We start from the raw sequence: 20,220 nt of genomic DNA, 5'->3' as shown, positions 1-20,220 counted from the left end.
GTACAGTTTATTATCAGCTGTCTACATTAAATACATTCTTGTACATGATGTCTAAAATAATGTTTTTTTGTATACAGATAAATTGGAAATTATATATTTTGTTGTGTATAAATGAATTAAAAAGGGAACACGGTTGTTAGATTATTATTATTTAATCAAGACCTTTTCAGGAAAAAAAAAAGCAATAATCTGCTTTTTAAATCATCTTGATGAAAATATTTGTTTTCAAAATTTTCATGAAATTACATATTTAATAAATGTCTCTGGGTAACATTTGAATCCTTATGATAATATTTAAAGGCAATTGCGGTTAATAAAAAAAATAAAATTATATCATGTAGGCCTGAAGTTAAATTATATAATTCATATAAGTTAAAATTATATATATTATATCATTTAACTTATTAACTAGGATTTCTAGTATAAACTTGTACTCTTTGCGGGCCCGAAGCCTTCACCACCGGATGGCGTTACTTGAAAATTGTATGTTTGCTTTGATTATTTTTTCGTATTTAAATAAACGAGCCTGTAAATAATACACAAAAGTTAAGTTCCCATACCGGGAGTCGAACCCGGGCCGCCTGGGTGAAAACCAGGAATCCTAACCGCTAGACCATATGGGACCACGCACATCTCCCCATCATTAATGGTTTATGAATACTGCATATACTGCCCTCCAATGGACAGAATGTGGAACTACACTTCTGTTTTAATAAACATTTAATTTTTTCTCACTTTTGAGAGCGTAGTTAGCGCATATAAAAATATATAAAAATGAAGCATTGACTATTCTGTCGACAATCGTAGGTATTTAATTGTATTTAAAGTAAAATTGGCTTCTTTGTAGACTATAAACCGATCGTAGATTGTCCCCCGCGACCCCGAACTGGAAAAGTGGAAATATTGGGTGTTTGATGAAAAAGCATTGTTAGGCTGCCATCTAGTGGACATGATTAGTAACTACAGTCAAACTGTTGTTAAGTTAGGGGAAATTACATTTACCTGCTACTTCCGTTTTCACTTTTCAAAGTAAAACTTTCTGAATACATTTTTTTAACTATCAATCTTGGGTTCAACGCTTTACCAACATTATAAATATATGACCGTGTCTGACTCGATTGTTGGAATTTAATTTGGTTTTGGGAGACTCTAAAACCGTGGCGTTAAAAAAACGCTGCTATTTTAGCGGGATATTAAAGAAAAACGGACAAAAGCTTTGTCGGGTTAAACATTAGAGTACGCTTATGTATGTGAGCTTTTAAACGATGACACTAGTTTTTTATTAGCAGATGATTTGGTCTCCATGAAAGCTACAGTAGTAGTACCTTTTATTTTGTTTTATTTTACCGGAAGTGTAAATCTGCCAGGTTCTGTCCATCTTTACACTGCTTGGTGTGTCTATACTGCCCTCCAGAGGACAAAATGTGGAACTACACTTCTGTTTTAATAAACATTTTATTTTTTCTCACTTTTGAGAGCGTAGTTAGCTCATATAAAAATATATAAAAATTAAGCATTGACTATTCTGTCGACAATCGTAGGTATTTAATTGTATTTAAAGTAAAATTGGCTTCTTTGTAGACTATAAACCGATCGTAGATTGTCCCCCGCGACCCCGAACTGGAAAAGTGGAAATATTGGGTGTTTGATGAAAAAGCATTGTTAGGCTGCCATCTAGTGGACATGATTAGTAACTACAGTCAAACTGTTGTTAAGTTAGGGGAAATTACATTTACCTGCTACTTCCGTTTTCACTTTTCAAAGTAAAACTTTCTGAATACATTTTTTTAACTATTAATCTTGGGTTCAACGCTTTATCAACATTATAAATATATGACCGTGTCTGACTCGATTGTTGGAATTTAATTTGGTTTTGGGAGACTCTAAAACCGTAGCGTTAAAAAAACGCTGCTATTTTAGCGGGATATTAAAGAAAAACGGACAAAAGCTTCGTCGGGTTAAACATTAGAGTACGCTTATGTATGTGAGCTTTTAAACGATGACACTAGTTTTTTATTAGCAGATGATTTGGTCTCCATGAAAGCTACAGTAGTAGTACCTTTTATTTTGTTTTATTTTACCGGAAGTGTAAATCTGCCAGGTTCTGTCCATCTTTACACTGCTTGGTGTGTCTATACTGCCCTCCAATGGACAAAATGTGGAACTACATTTGTGTCTTAAAAAACATTTTATTTTTTTCTCACCTTTCAGAGCGTAGTTAGTTCATATGAAAATATATAAAAATGAAGAATTAGCTATTCTGTCTACAATCGTAGGTATTTAATTTATTTAAACTAAAATGGATTATTTTTAGACTACAAATCGTTTGTACATTGATTGTCCCCCACGACACGGAACGGAAGTGGGGAAATTACGGTGGCTGATAAGTGCAAAGAAAATAAAAATGTACATTTTGAAAAACCTTTTTACATTTTAGAAAACAAAATTACAAAACCAAAATACTTATACCAAGGAAAAAACACATTTACATCTTATAAAACAAATTTACAAGATGTGAAACACTTTTACAATCCCCGAACAAATTTACAAACGACAGAATCTTAACAAAATAGGAATGTACCAAATGTCGGAAGTGACCCGAAATAGATCGAGTGAGGGGTCATTTTGTTTGTTTTGCCGCAGTACATTCCCTTTACATCAAGATTCTGTCGTTTGTAAGTTTGTTTGGGGACTGGTGAAAGTGTTCTGCCTCTTGTAAATTTGTCTCAGCGCTTGTAAAAGTGTTTCACATCTTGTAATTTTGCTTTGCACTTCCCAGCCACCGTACTTCCAAGACCACATGAATGCACCATTACACCATGACAAAGATGGATGATCCCCCCTAGTCTGATGATTCTTTACAAGAATAATAATCAAACTTTCAAAAAACTTGTAGATTTGAAGACTCTTTGAAGTCAGTTGTGTACGGTGTGTGTGCTGTAAATCCAAAGACAAAGAAACCAAACAGCAAAGACGTTTGGGTCATAAGAGTCTCTCTGAGGGTCTCCCAAAGACCGACTGCTGCTCTGATTTAAGCCCGAGTCTCCTCTCCTGTCTGCATGCTCACCCAGAAATCAACCAGTAAACAAATCAGTGCAGAGGAGCCGTCACCTTCCACCCCTCATGTGTGTTTGATATCCATGTTTTTACGGCGGAGCTTGTATCTCAGAGATGTAGAAAGTAGAGACAAGAAAACATATTTATATTTTCATTTCATTGTACAGTGTTCCCCTTTGTTATTTTCTTGTATTATATCTTTACTTTAATACAGTTTATAACTTCTGTACAGTTTATTTTAATTTACTTAGCTGTTACTACAACTTATTATTATTATTTTTTCATTTTTTATTTGTACCTTTCTTCTCTTTTTTTTCTTATAATGCTATTTTATATATAATTTTAACTTTTTTGTAGAAGCTGACTCAGGGAGAAACGCACAAAAAAACTATGGAAGCCCATTCCAGCCAGTTGAAAAAATTATAGTTAAAACTTGGCTTCGTTGAGAATCTTTTTTTTGCTCATAATAAGTCGAAATTATGAGGTTAAAAATCAAAACATTTAAAGGGGACATATTATGAAACATCCACTTGTACAGTGTTTTTGAACATATATTTGGGTAACCTGAGCATCTACTGACCCACAACATGTGAAAAAAACCCATCCAGTCCTTTGTTTGTGGTCTGCATAAGTCTTACAACACAGAGATGATGCTCTGCAGTATCTCTCTCAAACCGCTCCTCTTCCTGGAATGAATCGTAGTTCGATCAGCCCTCCCTCTTCTTCTTGCTCACTTCCTGCTGCACTCTGTCCTCATACTTCATGGTTCCCTCCCCTTTAGATCTACAGTTTGAGGATGGGTGTAACCAACAACACCTGCACAGTAACATGCTTTGTTGATCAGAGGTGAAACTTGTTTTCAGTTAAGAGGAAGTGATTCTCAGACAGTCGTTGTTACCGAGAGGAGAAATGGCGCAGAAAGGAGTTCAGCTGGACCGGGAAACCTTCTCTTGTTCGATCTGTCAGGATCTCCTGAAGGAGCCGGGGACTCTTACCTGTGGACACAGCTACTGCATGAAGTGTATTAAAAGCCACTGGGATACAGAGGATGAGAAGACAGTCTACAGCTGCCCTCAGTGTAGACAGACCTTCACAGCGAGGCCTGACCTGAGGAAAAACACCATGTTGGCAGATTTAGTGGAGGAGCTGAAGAAGACTGGACTCCAAGCTGCTCCTGCTGATCACTGCTATGCTGGATCTGAAGATGTGGCCTGTGATGTCTGCACCAAGAGAAAACTGAAAGCCTGTAAGTCCTGTCTGCAGTGTCTGGCTTCTTACTGTGAGAAACACCTCCAGCCTCATGATGCAGCACCTCCATTAAAGAAACACAAGCTGGTGGAGCCCTCCAAGAAGCTCCAGGAGAACGTCTGCTCTCGTCATGATGAGGTGATGAAGATGTTCTGTCGTACTCATCAGCAGTCTATCTGTTATCTCTGCTCTGTGGACGAACACAAAGGTCATGACACAGTCTCAGCTGCAGCAGAAAGGAGTGAGAAGCAGAGAGAGCTGGAGGTGAGTCGACAAAACATCCAGCAGAGAATCCAGGACAGAGAGAAAGATGTGAAGCTGCTCCAACAGGAGGTGGAGGCTATCAATGGCTCCGCTGATAAAACAGTGGGGAACAGTGAGAAGATGTTCACTGAGCTGATCCGTCTCATGAAGAAAAGACGCTCTGATGTGAAGCAGCAGGTCAGATCCCAGCAGCAAACTGAAGTGAGTCGAGTCAGAGAGCTTCAGGAGAAGCTGGAGCAGGAGATCACTGAGCTGAAGAGGAGAGACGCTGAGATGAAGAAGCTATCACACACACAGGACCACAACCAGTTTCTACACGACTACCCCTCACTGTCACCACTCAGTGAATCTACACACTCATCCAGCATCAAGATCCGTCCTCTGAGGTACTTTGAGGACGTGACAGCGGCTGTGTCAGAAGTCAGAGATAAACTACAGGACGTCCTGAGAGAGAAATGGACAAACATCTCACAGACAGTGACTGAAGTGAACGTTTTACTGCCAGAACCAGAGCCCAAGACCAGAGCTGAGTTCTTAAAATATTCATGTGACATCACACTGGATCCAAACACAGTAAACACACAGCTGTTATTATCTGATGGGAACAGAAAAGTAACATTAATGGGTCAGAACCATCCTTATTCTAGTCACCCAGACAGATTCGCTGAATGGTGTTTTCAGGTCCTGAGTAAAGAGAGTCTGACTGGACGTTGTTACTGGGAAGTGAAGAAGAGAGGAAGAGTTTCTGTAGCAGTCACATACAAGAATATCAGCAGAACAGGGAGTTCGAGTGAGTGTGTATTTGGACGTAATGACAAATCTTGGGCGTTAGATTGTTTCAACAACAGATATAACTTTTATTACAACAATGTCAAGACTCGTGTCTCAGGTCCTCAGTCCTCCAGAGTAGGAGTGTACCTGGATCACAGAGCAGGTATTCTGTCCTTCTACAGCATCTCTGAAACCATGACTCTCCTCCACAGAGTCCAGACCACATTCACTCAGCCTCTACATGCTGGACTCGGGGTTTATTGTGTTGGAGGCCCTGCTGAGTTGTGTAAACTGAAATAGACAGAAGTCATTAACGAGACAGATGTTTAACTTGCTGTGTTTTAAATCTTCAACTTGATTTTTATCCACGCTCGTTGCTGAAATCTGATCATCGTCACCTGTCAATCAAACTTTATGGGCGGTACTTGGACCTCTTGTCTGTTCTGTAAATGTTTGAGTGTCTTTAAGTGACACTCCTTCCTGTGTCTGTTTAGCCGTGGACTCTTTCACTGCTCAGGATGACTTTTGTTCACCTGAACTGACATTTCTCTGCGTGATAAATATCAACTTCTCTCCGCTCTCCATGTTTGATGATTTGTTTTCATACATTTATATTTTCTGTTGTTTCTGTTCTGATTCAGGAGTCTGAAGAGAGAGAGAGAGCAGCAAACTTTTCTTTCATGCTGATTTTCTCTTCTCACCACTTTGTACATTTGTAGAAAATCTATAAAATCACACTTAAAGAAATGAGTTAGTCAGAATAAATGTTGTTGTTCATATTCAAAGTGATGTAAAAATGTCCTCTGAGGTGTTTTAAAAATGTAATCCTCCTGATTAAATCAATAAGGAGATAAATCATTGTTTTCTGTGAGTGGAGATTCTGATCAAACAAAGTGATTGTGTGGATGAAGTGAATGTGTTCATGAAATGATTGAACACACTTTACTGATTTGATGTGTGAACAAACTGAAGTTTTACATCCTGAATAAACTCACATGAACTAAATGTTTTCTTCTTGTCTTCATTGCAAACTATGGAAGCCCATTTCCGCCAGTTGAAAAAATAAAAATGAAAACTTGGCTTCGTTGAAAATAATTTTTTTGCTCATAATAAGTCAAAAGTATGAGGTTAAAAGTCAAAACATTTAAAGGGGACATATTATGAAAAATCCTCTTCTACAGTGTTTTTGAACATATATAGAGTCATAGAGCTCAACAGTGAGGAGCTGGAAGTAAAAATCTCCTTCATTTTCTCCAACAGCGGATTTGAGTTTTGGCTGTAATATAATAACCATCCAAGGTACACCGACCTCGAGCTACCCCAGTATGAAACAATCTCTTTATAATATCTTTAATATCTCTTTGAAAAAAACTTCACAACCCATGACCCGCGAGTGTCACAGCGACGTCTCTGATTGGCTGAGCTTGCTGTTACCATGGCAATGTCTCCCGCCCCCTCACTCTCAAAAGTGAGACAAAAATGTTTTTTAAAACACACGTGTAGTTCCACATTTTGTCCATTGGGGGCAGTATAGACACAACAAGCAGTGTAAAGATGGACAGAATCTGGCAGATTTACACTTCCGGTAAAATAAAAAAACAAAAGGTGCACCTAAAGCTGGTTATTGCTTGTGTGTTTCCTGTACAATTAAAGACAGCGACTCTTATTTTTGAAACCGAACTCTGGTCTCCACCTTGATTCCGGGTAAATATAAATTTGTTGTTCCCCGCATCCCCTAGAACTACGGGGAACGTACGGGGAACGTAACAGGTATCCATGTTTTCAGGGCGGGGCTTGTATCTGCTGAGGGGGATTAAATCTGATCCATAGTCGGGGTGTGTCAGTGTCAGTCTGCAGCCCCTCCCCCTCCTTCACCTGGATATCTGTGAGCTTCATGTTAAAGACCTGCAGTTGTATTCTTCTCCTCTGTTTCCCCACAGGCTTTATGAAAAGACGTCAACATGCTCTGTCTTAATGTCAGAGTAACAAACATGGTGGTTTTAAGATAGTAAGGAAGAGATCTGACTTCTTCTTCCTATGCCTGAACTCTGAACGTGAGACGTTTAGGAGCAGAGGAGAAGAGTCAGACAAAAGAATCGGCTGAGTTTCTCATCCCTACTTCTTTTTTTTAATTTTTATTATCCAACATTGGATGTCTAGCACTTCTACTTCTGATGCCTTTTTTGATTGAAGCGGGTTTAGATATCGTCTGATTTTTACTGGAATCGTGTCAAAGTTTAAACATCCTGACAACTCTAGTCATGATATTCTTATATAATAATTATATAATGTGAAAAATATGTGTGCAATAACCTCAGGTGCAATAAGAGATGTAGAAAGTAGAGACAAGAAAACATATTTATATTTTCATTTCATTGTACAGTGTTCCCCTTTGTTATTTTCTTGTATTATATATTAGCTTTAATACAGTTTATAACTTCTGTACAGTTTATTTGAATTTACTTAGCTGTTACTACAACTTATTTATTATTATTTTTTCATCTTTTATTTGTACCTTTCTTCTCTTTTTTTCTTATAATGCTATTCTATATATAATTTTAACTTTTTTGTAGACGCTGACTCAGGGAGAAACGCTCAAAAAAAACTATGGAAGCCCATTCCAGCCAGTTGAAAAAATTAAAATTAAAACTTGGCTTCGTTGAGAATCTTTTTTTTGCTCATAATAAGTCGAAATTATGAGGTTAAAAGTCAAAACATTTAAAGGGGACATATTATGAAAAATCCACATCTACAGTGTTTCTGAACATATATTTGGGTAACCTGAGCGTCTACTGACCCACAACATGTGAAATAAACCCATCCAGTTCTTTGTTTGTGGTCTGCATAAGTCTTACAACACAGAGATGATGCTCTGTAGTATCTCTCTCAAACCGCTCCTCTTCCTGGAATGAATCGTAGTTCGATCAGCCCTCCCTCTCCTTCCTGCTCTCAGCCTGCTGCACTCTGTCCTCATACTTCATGGTTCCCTCCCCTTTAGATCTACAGTTTGAGGATGGGTGTAACCAACAACACCTGCACAGTCACATGCTTTGTTGATCAGAGGTGAAACTTGTTTTCAGTTCTGAGGAAGTGAAACTCAGTGTCTTTAAGTGACACTCCTTCCTGTGTCTGTTTAGCCGTGGACTCTTTCACTGCTCAGGATGACGTTTGTTCACCTGAACTGACATTTCTCTGAGTGATAAATATCAACTTCTCTCCGCTCTCCATGTTTGATGATTTGTTTTCATACATTTATATGCTTTTGTTTCTGTTCTGATTCAGGAGTCTGAAGAGAGAGAGAGAGAGCAGCAAACTTTTCTTTCATGCTGATTTTCTCTTCTCACCACTTTGTACATTTGTAGAAAATCTATAAAATCACACTTAAAGAAATGAGTTAGTCAGAATAAATGTTGTTGTTCATATTCAAAGTGATGTAAAGATGTCCTCTGAGGTGTTTTAAAAATGTAATCCTCCTGATTAAATCAATAAGGAGACAAATCATTGTTTTCTGTGAGTGGAGATTCTGATCAAACAAAGTGATTGTGTGGATGAAGTGAATGTGTTCATGAAATGATTGAACACACTTTACTGATTTGATGTGTGAACAAACTGAAGTTTGACATCCTGAATAAACTCACATGAACTAAATGTTTTCTTCTTGTCTTCATTGCAAACTATGGAAGCCCATTTCCGCCAGTTGAAAAAATAAAAATGAAAACTTGGCTTCGTTGAGAATTCTTTTTTTGCTCATAATAAGTCGAAAGTATGAGGTTAAAAGTCAAAACATTTAAAGGGGACATATTATGAAAAATCCTCTTCTACAGTGTTTTTGAACATATATAGAGTCATAGAGCTCAACAGTGAGGAGCTGGAAGTAAAAATCTCCTTCATTTTCTCCAACAGCGGATTTGATTTTTGGCTGTAATATAATAACCATCCAAGGTACACTGACCTCGAGCTACCCCAGTATGAAACAATCTCTTTATAATATCTTTAATATCTCTGTGAAAAAAACTTCACAACCCATGACCCACGAGTGTCACAGCGACGTCTCTGATTGGCTGAGCTTGCTGTTACCATGGCAATGTCTCCCGCCCCCTCACTCTCAAAAAGTGAGACAAAAATGTTTTTTAAAACACAAGTGTAGTTCCACATTTTGTCCATTGGGGGCAGTATAGACACAACAAGCAGTGTAAAGATGGACAGAATCTGGCAGATTTACACTTCCGGTAAAATAAAAAAACAAAAGGTGCACCTAAAGCTGGTTATTGCTTGTGTGTTTCCTGTACAATTAAAGACAGCGACTCTTATTTTTGAAACCGAACTCTGGTCTCCACCTTGATTCCGGGTAAATATAAATTTGTTGTTCCCTGCATCCCCTAGAACTACGGGGAACGTACGGGGAACGTAACAGGTATCCATGTTTTCAGGGCGGGGCTTGTATCTGCTGAGGGGGATTAAATCTGATCCATAGTCGGGGTGTGTCAGCGTCAGTCTGCAGCCCCTCCCCCTCCTTCACCTGGATATCTGTGAGCTTCATGTTAAAGACCTGCAGTTGTATTCTTCTCCTCTGTTTCCCCACAGGCTTTATGAAAAGACGTCAACATGCTCTGTCTTAATGTCAGAGTAACAAACATGGTGGTTTTAAGATAGTAAGGAAGAGATCTGACTCCTTCTTCCTATGCCTGAACTCTGAACGTGAGACGTTTAGGAGCAGAGGAGAAGAGTCAGACAAAAAAATCGGCTGAGTTTTTCATCCCTACTTCTTTTTTTTAATTTTTATTATCCAACATTGGATGTCTAGCACTTCTACTTCTGATGCCTTTGTTGATTGAAGCGGGTTTAGATATCGTCTGATTTTTACTGGAATCGTGTCAAAGTTTAAACATCCTGACAACTCTAGTCATGATATTCTTATATAATAATTATATAATGTGAAAAATATGTGTGCAATAACCTCAGGTGCAATAAGAGATGTAGAAAGTAGAGACAAGAAAACATATTTATATTTTCATTTCATTGTACAGTGTTCCCCTTTGTTATTTTCTTGTATTATATCTTTGCTTTAATACAGTTTATAACTTCTGTACAGTTTATTTTAATTTACTTAGCTGTTACTACAACTTATTTATTATTATTTTTTCATTTTTTATTTGTACCTTTCTTCTCTTTTTTTCTTATAATGCTATTCTATATATAATTTTAACTTTTTTGTAGAAGCTGACTCAGGGAGAAACGCACAAAAAAACTATGGAAGTCCATTCCAGCCAGTTGAAAAAATTAAAATTAAAACTTGGCTTCGTTGAGAATCTTTTTTTTGCTCATAATAAGTCGAAATTATGAGGTTAAAAGTCAAAACATTTAAAGGGGACATATTATGAAAAATCCACTTGTACAGTGTTTCTGAACATATATTTGGGTAACCTGAGCGTCTACTGACCCACAACATGTGAAATAAACCCATCCTGTCCTTTGTTTGTGGTCTGCATAAGTCTTACAACACAGAGATGATGCTCTGCAGTATCTCTCTCAAACCGCTCCTCTTCCTGGAATGAATCGTAGTTCGATCAGCCCTCCCTCTCCTTCCTGCTCTCAGCCTGCTGCACTCTGTCCTCATACTTCATGGTTCCCTCCCCTTTAGATCTACAGTTTGAGGATGGGTGTAACCAACAACACCTGCACAGTCACATGCTTTGTTGATCAGAGGTGAAACTTGTTTTCAGTTGTGAGGAAGTGAATCTCAGACAGTCGTTGTTACCGAGAGGAGAAATGGCACAGAAAGGAGTTCAGCTGGACCGGGAAACCTTCTCTTGTTCGATCTGTCAGGATCTCCTGAAGGATCCGGGGACTCTTACCTGTGGACACAGCTACTGCATGAAGTGTATTAAAAGCCACTGGGATAAAGAGGATGAGAAGACAGTCTACAGCTGCCCTCAGTGTAGACAGACCTTCACAGCGAGGCCTGACCTGAGGAAAAACACCATGTTGGCAGATTTAGTGGAGGAGCTGAAGAAGACTGGACTCCAAGCTGCTCCTGCTGATCACTGCTATGCTGGATCTGAAGATGTGGCCTGTGATCTCTGCACCGGGAGAAAACTGAAAGCCTGTAAGTCCTGTCTGCAATGTCTGGCTTCTTACTGTGAGAAACACCTCCAGCCTCATGATGCAGCACCTCCATTAAAGAAACACAAGCTGGTGGAGCCCTCCAAGAAGCTCCAGGAGAACGTCTGCTCTCGTCATGATGAGGTGATGAATATGTTCTGTCGTACTGATCAGCAGTCTATCTGTTATCTCTGCCCTGTGGATGAACACAAAGGTCATGACACAGTCTCAGCTGCAGCAGAAAGGAGCGAGAAGCAGAGAGAGCTGGAGGTGAGTCAACAAAACATCCAGCAGAGAATCCAGGACAGAGAGAAAGATGTGAAGCTGCTCCAACAGGAGGTGGAGGCTATCAATGGCTCCGCTGATAAAACAGTGGGGAACAGTGAGAAGATGTTCACTGAGCTGATCCGTCTCATGGAGAAAAGACGCTCTGATGTGAAGCAGCAGGTCAGATCCCAGCAGCAAACTGAAGTGAGTCGAGTCAGAGAGCTTCAGGAGAAGCTGGAGCAGGAGATCACTGAGCTGAAGAGGAGAGACGCTGAGATGAAGAAGCTGTCACACACACAGGACCACAACCAGTTTCTACACGACTACCCCTCACTGTCACCACTCAGTGAATCTACACACTCATCCAGCATCAAGATCCGTCCTCTGAGGTACTTTGAGGACGTGACAGCGGCTGTGTCAGAAGTCAGAGATAAACTACAGGACGTCCTGAGAGAGAAATGGACAAACATCTCACAGACAGTGACTGAAGTGAACGTTTTACTGCCAGAACCAGAGCCCAAGACCAGAGCTGAGTTCTTAAAATATTCATGTGACATCACACTGGATCCAAACACAGTAAACACACAGCTGTTATTATCTGATGGGAACAGAAAAGTAACATTAATGGGTCAGAACCATCCTTATTCTAGTCACCCAGACAGATTCGCTGAATGGTGTTTTCAGGTCCTGAGTAAAGAGAGTCTGACTGGACGTTGTTACTGGGAAGTGAAGAAGAGAGGAAGAGTTTCTGTAGCAGTCACATACAAGAATATCAGCAGAACAGGGAGTTCGAGTGAGTGTGCATTTGGACGTAATGACAAATCTTGGGCGTTAGATTGTTTCAACAACAGATATAACTTTTATGACAACAATGTCAAGACTCGTGTCTCAGGTCCTCAGTCCTCCAGAGTAGGAGTGTACCTGGATCACAGAGCAGGTATTCTGTCCTTCTACAGCATCTCTGAAACCATGACTCTCCTCCACAGAGTCCAGACCACATTCACTCAGCCTCTACATGCTGGACTCGGGGTTTATTTTGTTGGAGCCTCTGCTGAGTTGTGTAAACTGAAATAGACAGAAGTCATTAACGAGACAGATGTTTAACTTGCTGTGTTTTAAATCTTCAACTTGATTTTTATCCACGCTCGTTGCTGAAATCTGATCATCGTCACCTGTCAATCAAACTTTATGGGCGGTACTTGGACCTCTTGTCTGTTCTGTAAATGTTTAAGTGTCTTTAAGTGACACTCCTTCTTGTGTCTGTTTAGCCGTGGACTCTTTCACTGCTCAGGATGACTTTTGTTCACCTGAACTGACATTTCTCTGCATGATAAATATCAACTTCACTCCGCTCTCCATGTTTGATGATTTGTTTTAATACATTTATATTTTCTGTTGTTTCTGTTCTGATTCAGGAGTCTGAAGAGAGAGAGAGAGAGCAGCAAACTTTTCTTTCATGCTGATTTTCTCTTCTCACCACTTTGTACATTTGTAGAAAATCTATAAAATCACACTTAAAGAAATGAGTTAGTCAGAATAAATGTTGTTGTTCATATTCAAAGTGATGTAAAAATGTCCTCTGAGGTGTTTTAAAAATGTAATCCTCCTGATTAAATCAATAAGGAGATAAATCATTGTTTTCTGTGAGTGGAGATTCTGATCAAACAAAGTGATTGTGTGGATGAAGTGAATGTGTTCATGAAATGATTGAACACACTTTACTGATTTGATGTGTGAACAAACTGAAGTTTTACATCCTGAATAAACTCACATGAACTAAATGTTTTCTTCTTGTCTTCATTGCAAACTATGGAAGCCCATTTCCGCCAGTTGAAAAAATAAAAATGAAAACTTGGCTTCGTTGAAAATAATTGTTTTGCTCATAATAAGTCGAAAGTATGAGGTTAAAAGTCAAAACATTTAAAGGGGACATATTATGAAAAATCCTCTTCTACAGTGTTTTTGAACATATATAGAGTCATAGAGCTCAACAGTGAGGAGCTGGAAGTAAAAATCTCCTTCATTTTCTCCAACAGTGGATTTGATTTTTGGCTGTAGTATAATAACCATCCAAGGTACACTGACCTCGAGCTACCCCAGTATGAAACAATCTCTTTATAATATCTTTAATATCTCTTTGAAAAAAACTTCACAACCCATGACCCACGAGTGTCACAGCGACGTCTCTGATTGGCTGAGCTTGCTGTTACCATGGCAATGTCTCCCGCCCCCTCACTCTCAAAAGTGAGATTTTTTTTTTTTTTTTAAACACAAGTGTAGTTCCACATTTTGTCCATTGGGGGTAGTATAGACACAACAAGCAGTGTAAAGATGGACAGAATCTGGCAGATTTACACTTCGGGTAAAATAAAAAAACAAAAGGTGCACCTAAAGCTGGTTATTGCTTGTGTGTTTCCTGTACAATTAAAGACAGCGACTCTTATTTTTGAAACCGAACTCTGGTCTCCACCTTGATTCCGGGTAAATATAAATTTGTTGTTCCCCGCATCCCCTAGAACTACGGGGAACGTACGGGGAACGTAACAGGTATCCATGTTTTCAGGGCGGGGCTTGTATCTGCTGAGGGGGATTAAATCTGATCCATAGTCGGGGTGTGTCAGTGTCAGTCTGCAGCCCCTCCCCCTCCTTCACCTGGATATCTGTGAGCTTCATGTTAAAGACCTGCAGTTGTATTCTTCTCCTCTGTTTCCCCACAGGCTTTATGAAAAGACGTCAACATGCTCTGTCTTAATGTCAGAGTAACAAACATGGTGGTTTTAAGATAGTAAGGAAGAGATCTGACTTCTTCTTCCTATGCCTGAACTCTGAACGTGAGACGTTTAGGAGCAGAGGAGAAGAGTCAGATAAAAGAATCGGCTGAGTTTCTCATCCCTACTTCTTTTTTTTAATTTTTATTATCCAACATTGGATGTCTAGCACTTCTACTTCTGATGCCTTTTTTGATTGAAGCGGGTTTAGATATCGTCTGATTTTTACTGGAATCGTGTCAAAGTTTAAACATCCTGACAACTCTAGTCATGATATTCTTATATAATAATTATATAATGTGAAAAATATGTGTGCAATAACCTCAGGTGCAATAAGAGATGTAGAAAGTAGAGACAAGAAAACATATTTATATTTTCATTTCATTGTACAGTGTTCCCCTTTGTTATTTTCTTGTATTATATCTTTGCTTTAATACAGTTTATAACTTCTGTACAGTTTATTTTAATTTACTTAGCTGTTACTACAACTTATTTATTATTATTTTTTCATTTTTTATTTGTACCTTTCTTCTCTTTTTTTCTTATAATGCTATTCTATATATAATTTTAACTTTTTTGTAGACGCTGACTCAGGGAGAAACGCACAAAAAAACTATGGAAGCCCATTCCAGCCAGTTGAAAAAATTAAAATTAAAACTTGGCTTCGTTGAGAATCTTTTTTTTGCTCATAATAAGTCGAAATTATGAGGTTAAAAGTCAAAACATTTAAAGGGGACATATTATGAAAAATCCACTTCTACAGTGTTTCTGAACATATATTTGGGTAACCTGAGCGTCTACTGACCCACAAAATGTGAAATAAACCCATCCTGTCCTTTGTTTGTGGTCTGCATAAGTCTTACAACACAGAGATGATGCTCTGTAGTATCTCTCTCAAACCGCTCCTCTTCCTGGAATGAATCGTAGTTCGATCAGCCCTCCCTCTCCTTCCTGCTCTCAGCCTGCTGCACTCTGTCCTCATACTTCATGGTTCCCTCCCCTTTAGATCTACAGTTTGAGGATGGGTGTAACCAACAACACCTGCACAGTCACATGCTTTGTTGATCAGAGGTGAAACTTGTTTTCAGTTCTGAGGAAGTGAAACTCAGTGTCTTTAAGTGACACTCCTTCCTGTGTCTGTTTAGCCGTGGACTCTTTCACTGCTCAGGATGACGTTTGTTCACCTGAACTGACATTTCTCTGAGTGATAAATATCAACTTCTCTCCGCTCTCCATGTTTGATGATTTGTTTTCATACATTTATATGCTTTTGTTTCTGTTCTGATTCAGGAGTCTGAAGAGAGAGAGAGAGAGCAGCAAACTTTTCTTTCATGCTGATTTTCTCTTCTCACCACTTTGTACATTTGTAGAAAATCTATAAAATCACACTTAAAGAAATGAGTTAGTCAGAATAAATGTTGTTGTTCATATTCAAAGTGATGTAAAAATGTCCTCTGAGGTGTTTTAAAAATGTAATCCTCCTGATTAAATCAATAAGGAGATAAATCATTGTTTTCTGTGAGTGGAGATTCTGATCAAACAAAGTGATTGTGTGGATGAAATGAATGTGTTCATGAAATGATTGAACACACTTTACTGATTTGATGTGTGAACAAACTGAAGTTTGACATCCTGAATAAACTCACATGAACTAAATGTTTTCTTCTTGTCTTCATTGCAAACTATGGAAGCCCATTTCCGCCAGTTGAAAAAATAAAAATGAAAACTTGGCTTTGTTGAAAATTCTTTTTTTGCTCATAATAAGTCGAAAGTATGAGGTTAAAAGTCAAAACATTTAAAGGGGACATATTATGAAAAATCCTCTTGTACAGTGTTTTTGAACATATATATAGAGTCATAGAGCTCAACAGTGAGGAGCTGGAAGTAAAAATCTCCTTCATTTTCTCCAACAGTGGATTTGATTTTTGGCTGTAATATAATAACCATCCAAGGTACACTGACCTCGAGCTACCCCAGTATGAAACAATCTCTTTATAATATCTTTAATATCTCTGTGAAAAAAACTTCACAACCCATGACCCACGAGTGTCACAGCGACGTCTCTGATTGGCTGAGCTTGCTGTTACCATGGCAATGTCTCCCGCCCCCTCACTCTCAAAAAGTGAGACAAAAATGTTTTTTAAAACACAAGTGTAGTTCCACATTTTGTCCATTGGGGGCAGTATAGACACAACAAGCAGTGTAAAGATGGACAGAATCTGGCAGATTTACACTTCCGGTAAAATAAAAAAACAAAAGGTGCACCTAAAGCTGGTTATTGCTTGTGTGTTTCCTGTACAATTAAAGACAGCGACTCTTATTTTTGAAACCGAACTCTGGTCTCCACCTTGATTCCGGGTAAATATAAATTTGTTGTTCCCTGCATCCCCTAGAACTACGGGGAACGTACGGGGAACGTAACAGGTATCCATGTTTTCAGGGCGGGGCTTGTATCTGCTGAGGGGGATTAAATCTGATCCATAGTCGGGGTGTGTCAGCGTCAGTCTGCAGCCCCTCCCCCTCCTTCACCTGGATATCTGTGAGCTTCATGTTAAAGACCTGCAGTTGTATTCTTCTCCTCTGTTTCCCCACAGGCTTTATGAAAAGACGTCAACATGCTCTGTCTTAATGTCAGAGTAACAAACATGGTGGTTTTAAGATAGTAAGGAAGAGATCTGACTTCTTCTTCCTATGCCTGAACTCTGAACGTGTGACGTTTAGGAGCAGAGGAGAAGAGTCAGACAAAAAAATCAGCTGAGTTTTTCATCCCTACTTCTTTTTTTTAATTTTTATTATCCAACATTGGATGTCTAGCACTTCTACTTCTGATGCCTTTTTTGATTGAAGCGGGTTTAGATATCGTCTGATTTTTACTGGAATCGTGTCAAAGTTTAAACATCCTGACAACTCTAGTCATGATATTCTTATATAATAATTATATAATGTGAAAAATATGTGTGCAATAACCTCAGGTGCAATAAGAGATGTAGAAAGTAGAGACAAGAAAACATATTTATATTTTCATTTCATTGTACAGTGTTCCCCTTTGTTATTTTCTTGTATTATATCTTTGCTTTAATACAGTTTATAACTTCTGTACAGTTTATTTTAATTTACTTAGCTGTTACTACAACTTATTTATTATTATTTTTTCATTTTTTATTTGTACCTTTCTTCTCTTTTTTTCTTATAATGCTATTCTATATATAATTTTAACTTTTTTGTAGACGCTGACTCAGGGAGAAACGCACAAAAAAACTATGGAAGCCCATTCCAGCCAGTTGAAAAAATTAAAATTAAAACTTGGCTTCGTTGAGAATCTTTTTTTTGCTCATAATAACTCGAAATTATGAGGTTAAAAGTCAAAACATTTAAAGGGGACATATTATGAAAAATCCACTTCTACAGTGTTTCTGAACATATATTTGGGTAACCTGAGCGTCTACTGACCCACAAAATGTGAAATAAACCCATCCTGTCCTTTGTTTGTGGTCTGCATAAGTCTTACAACACAGAGATGATGCTCTGTAGTATCTCTCTCAAACCGCTCCTCTTCCTGGAATGAATCGTAGTTCGATCAGCCCTCCCTCTCCTTCCTGCTCTCAGCCTGCTGCACTCTGTCCTCATACTTCATGGTTCCCTCCCCTTTAGATCTACAGTTTGAGGATGGGTGTAACCAACAACACCTGCACAGTCACATGCTTTGTTGATCAGAGGTGAAACTTGTTTTCAGTTCTGAGGAAGTGAAACTCAGTGTCTTTAAGTGACACTCCTTCCTGTGTCTGTTTAGCCGTGGACTCTTTCACTGCTCAGGATGACGTTTGTTCACCTGAACTGACATTTCTCTGAGTGATAAATATCAACTTCTCTCCGCTCTCCATGTTTGATGATTTGTTTTCATACATTTATATGCTTTTGTTTCTGTTCTGATTCAGGAGTCTGAAGAGAGAGAGAGAGAGCAGCAAACTTTTCTTTCATGCTGATTTTCTCTTCTCACCACTTTGTACATTTGTAGAAAATCTATAAAATCACACTTAAAGAAATGAGTTAGTCAGAATAAATGTTGTTGTTCATATTCAAAGTGATGTAAAAATGTCCTCTGAGGTGTTTTAAAAATGTAATCCTCCTGATTAAATCAATAAGGAGATAAATCATTGTTTTCTGTGAGTGGAGATTCTGATCAAACAAAGTGATTGTGTGGATGAAGTGAATGTGTTCATGAAATGATTGAACACACTTTACTGATTTGATGTGTGAACAAACTGAAGTTTTACATCCTGAATAAACTCACATGAACTAAATGTTTTCTTCTTGTCTTCATTGCAAACTATGGAAGCCCATTTCCGCCAGTTGAAAAAATAAAAATGAAAACTTGGCTTCGTTGAGAATTCTTTTTTTGCTCATAATAAGTCGAAAGTATGAGGTTAAAAGTCAAAACATTTAAAGGGGACATATTATGAAAAATCCTCTTGTACAGTGTTTTTGAACATATATATAGAGTCATAGAGCTCAACAGTGAGGAGCTGGAAGTAAAAATCTCCTTCATTTTCTCCAACAGTGGATTTGATTTTTGGCTGTAATATAATAACCATCCAAGGTACACTGACCTCGAGCTACCCCAGTATGAAACAATCTCTTTATAATATCTTTAATATCTCTGTGAAAAAAACTTCACAACCCATGACCCACGAGTGTCACAGCGACGTCTCTGATTGGCTGAGCTTGCTGTTACCATGGCAATGTCTCCCGCCCCCTCACTCTCAAAAGTGAGATTTTTTTTTTTTTTTTAAACACAAGTGTAGTTCCACATTTTGTCCATTGGGGGTAGTATAGACACAACAAGCAGTGTAAAGATGGACAGAATCTGGCAGATTTACACTTCGGGTAAAATAAAAAAACAAAAGGTGCACCTAAAGCTGGTTATTGCTTGTGTGTTTCCTGTACAAATAAAGACAGCGACTCTTATTTTTGAAACCGAACTCTGGTCTCCACCTTGATTCCGGGTAAATATAAATTTGTTGTTCCCTGCATCCCCTAGAACTACGGGGAACGTACGGGGAACGTAACAGGTATCCATGTTTTCAGGGCGGGGCTTGTATCTGCTGAGGGGGATTAAATCTGATCCATAGTCGGGGTGTGTCAGCGTCAGTCTGCAGCCCCTCCCCCTCCTTCACCTGGATATCTGTGAGCTTCATGTTAAAGACCTGCAGTTGTATTCTTCTCCTCTGTTTCCCCACAGGCTTTATGAAAAGACGTCAACATGCTCTGTCTTAATGTCAGAGTAACAAACATGGTGGTTTTAAGATAGTAAGGAAGAGATCTGACTTCTTCTTCCTATGCCTGAACTCTGAACGTGAGACGTTTAGGAGCAGAGGAGAAGAGTCAGACAAAAGAATCGGCTGAGTTTTTCATCCCTACTTCTTTTTTTTAATTTTTATTATCCAACATTGGATATCTAGCACTTCTACTTCTGATGCCTTTTTTGATTGAAGCGGGTTTAGATATCGTCTGATTTTTACTGGAATCGTGTCAAAGTTTAAACATCCTGACAACTCTAGTCATGATATTCTTATATAATAATTATATAATGTGAAAAATATGTGTGCAATAACCTCAGGTGCAATAAAAGATGTAGAAAGTAGAGACAAGAAAACATATTTATATTTTCATTTCATTGTACAGTGTTCCCCTTTGTTATTTTCTTGTATTATATATTAGCTTTAATACAGTTTATAACTTCTGT

General features: G+C 38.4%; 1 protein-coding gene and 1 non-coding gene across 2 annotated transcripts; one reads left to right on the top strand and one right to left on the bottom strand.

Annotated features, from left to right (window-relative positions):
* Positions 1 to 551: 551 nt before the first annotated feature.
* trnae-uuc (transfer RNA glutamic acid (anticodon UUC)) lies at positions 552 to 623 on the bottom strand. The gene has a single exon. It is a non-coding gene; the product is annotated as a tRNA-Glu (tRNA).
* Positions 624 to 3,864: 3,241 nt separating this feature from the next.
* Positions 3,865 to 13,490, top strand: LOC110001420 (uncharacterized). Its single transcript, XM_065952267.1, has 2 exons — positions 3,865 to 5,637; positions 11,041 to 13,490. The coding sequence occupies exons 1-2, from the start codon at positions 3,967 to 3,969 to the stop codon at positions 12,781 to 12,783; spliced, it is 3,414 nt and encodes a 1,137-aa protein (XP_065808339.1). The 5' UTR covers positions 3,865 to 3,966; the 3' UTR covers positions 12,784 to 13,490.
* Positions 13,491 to 20,220: the final 6,730 nt, after the last annotated feature.

This window comes from Labrus bergylta, chromosome 24 (genome assembly GCF_963930695.1).
Source record: "Labrus bergylta chromosome 24, fLabBer1.1, whole genome shotgun sequence".
Taxonomy (NCBI): Eukaryota; Metazoa; Chordata; class Actinopteri; order Labriformes; family Labridae; genus Labrus; species Labrus bergylta.
The sequence above is the reverse complement of the archived record's forward strand: the minus strand, read 5'-3'. Positions and strand labels throughout refer to the sequence as shown.

Excerpts from the sequence above, each read along its gene's own strand:
- LOC110001420 (XM_065952267.1), top strand. The coding sequence starts at position 3,967 with ATGGCGCAGAAAGGAGTTCAGCTGGACCGGGAAACCTTCTCTTGTTCG. Across the intron at positions 5,638-11,040 it reads CTGAGTTGTGTAAACTGAAA|TCAGAGGTGAAACTTGTTTT; the intron begins TAGACAGAAGTC and ends ATGCTTTGTTGA.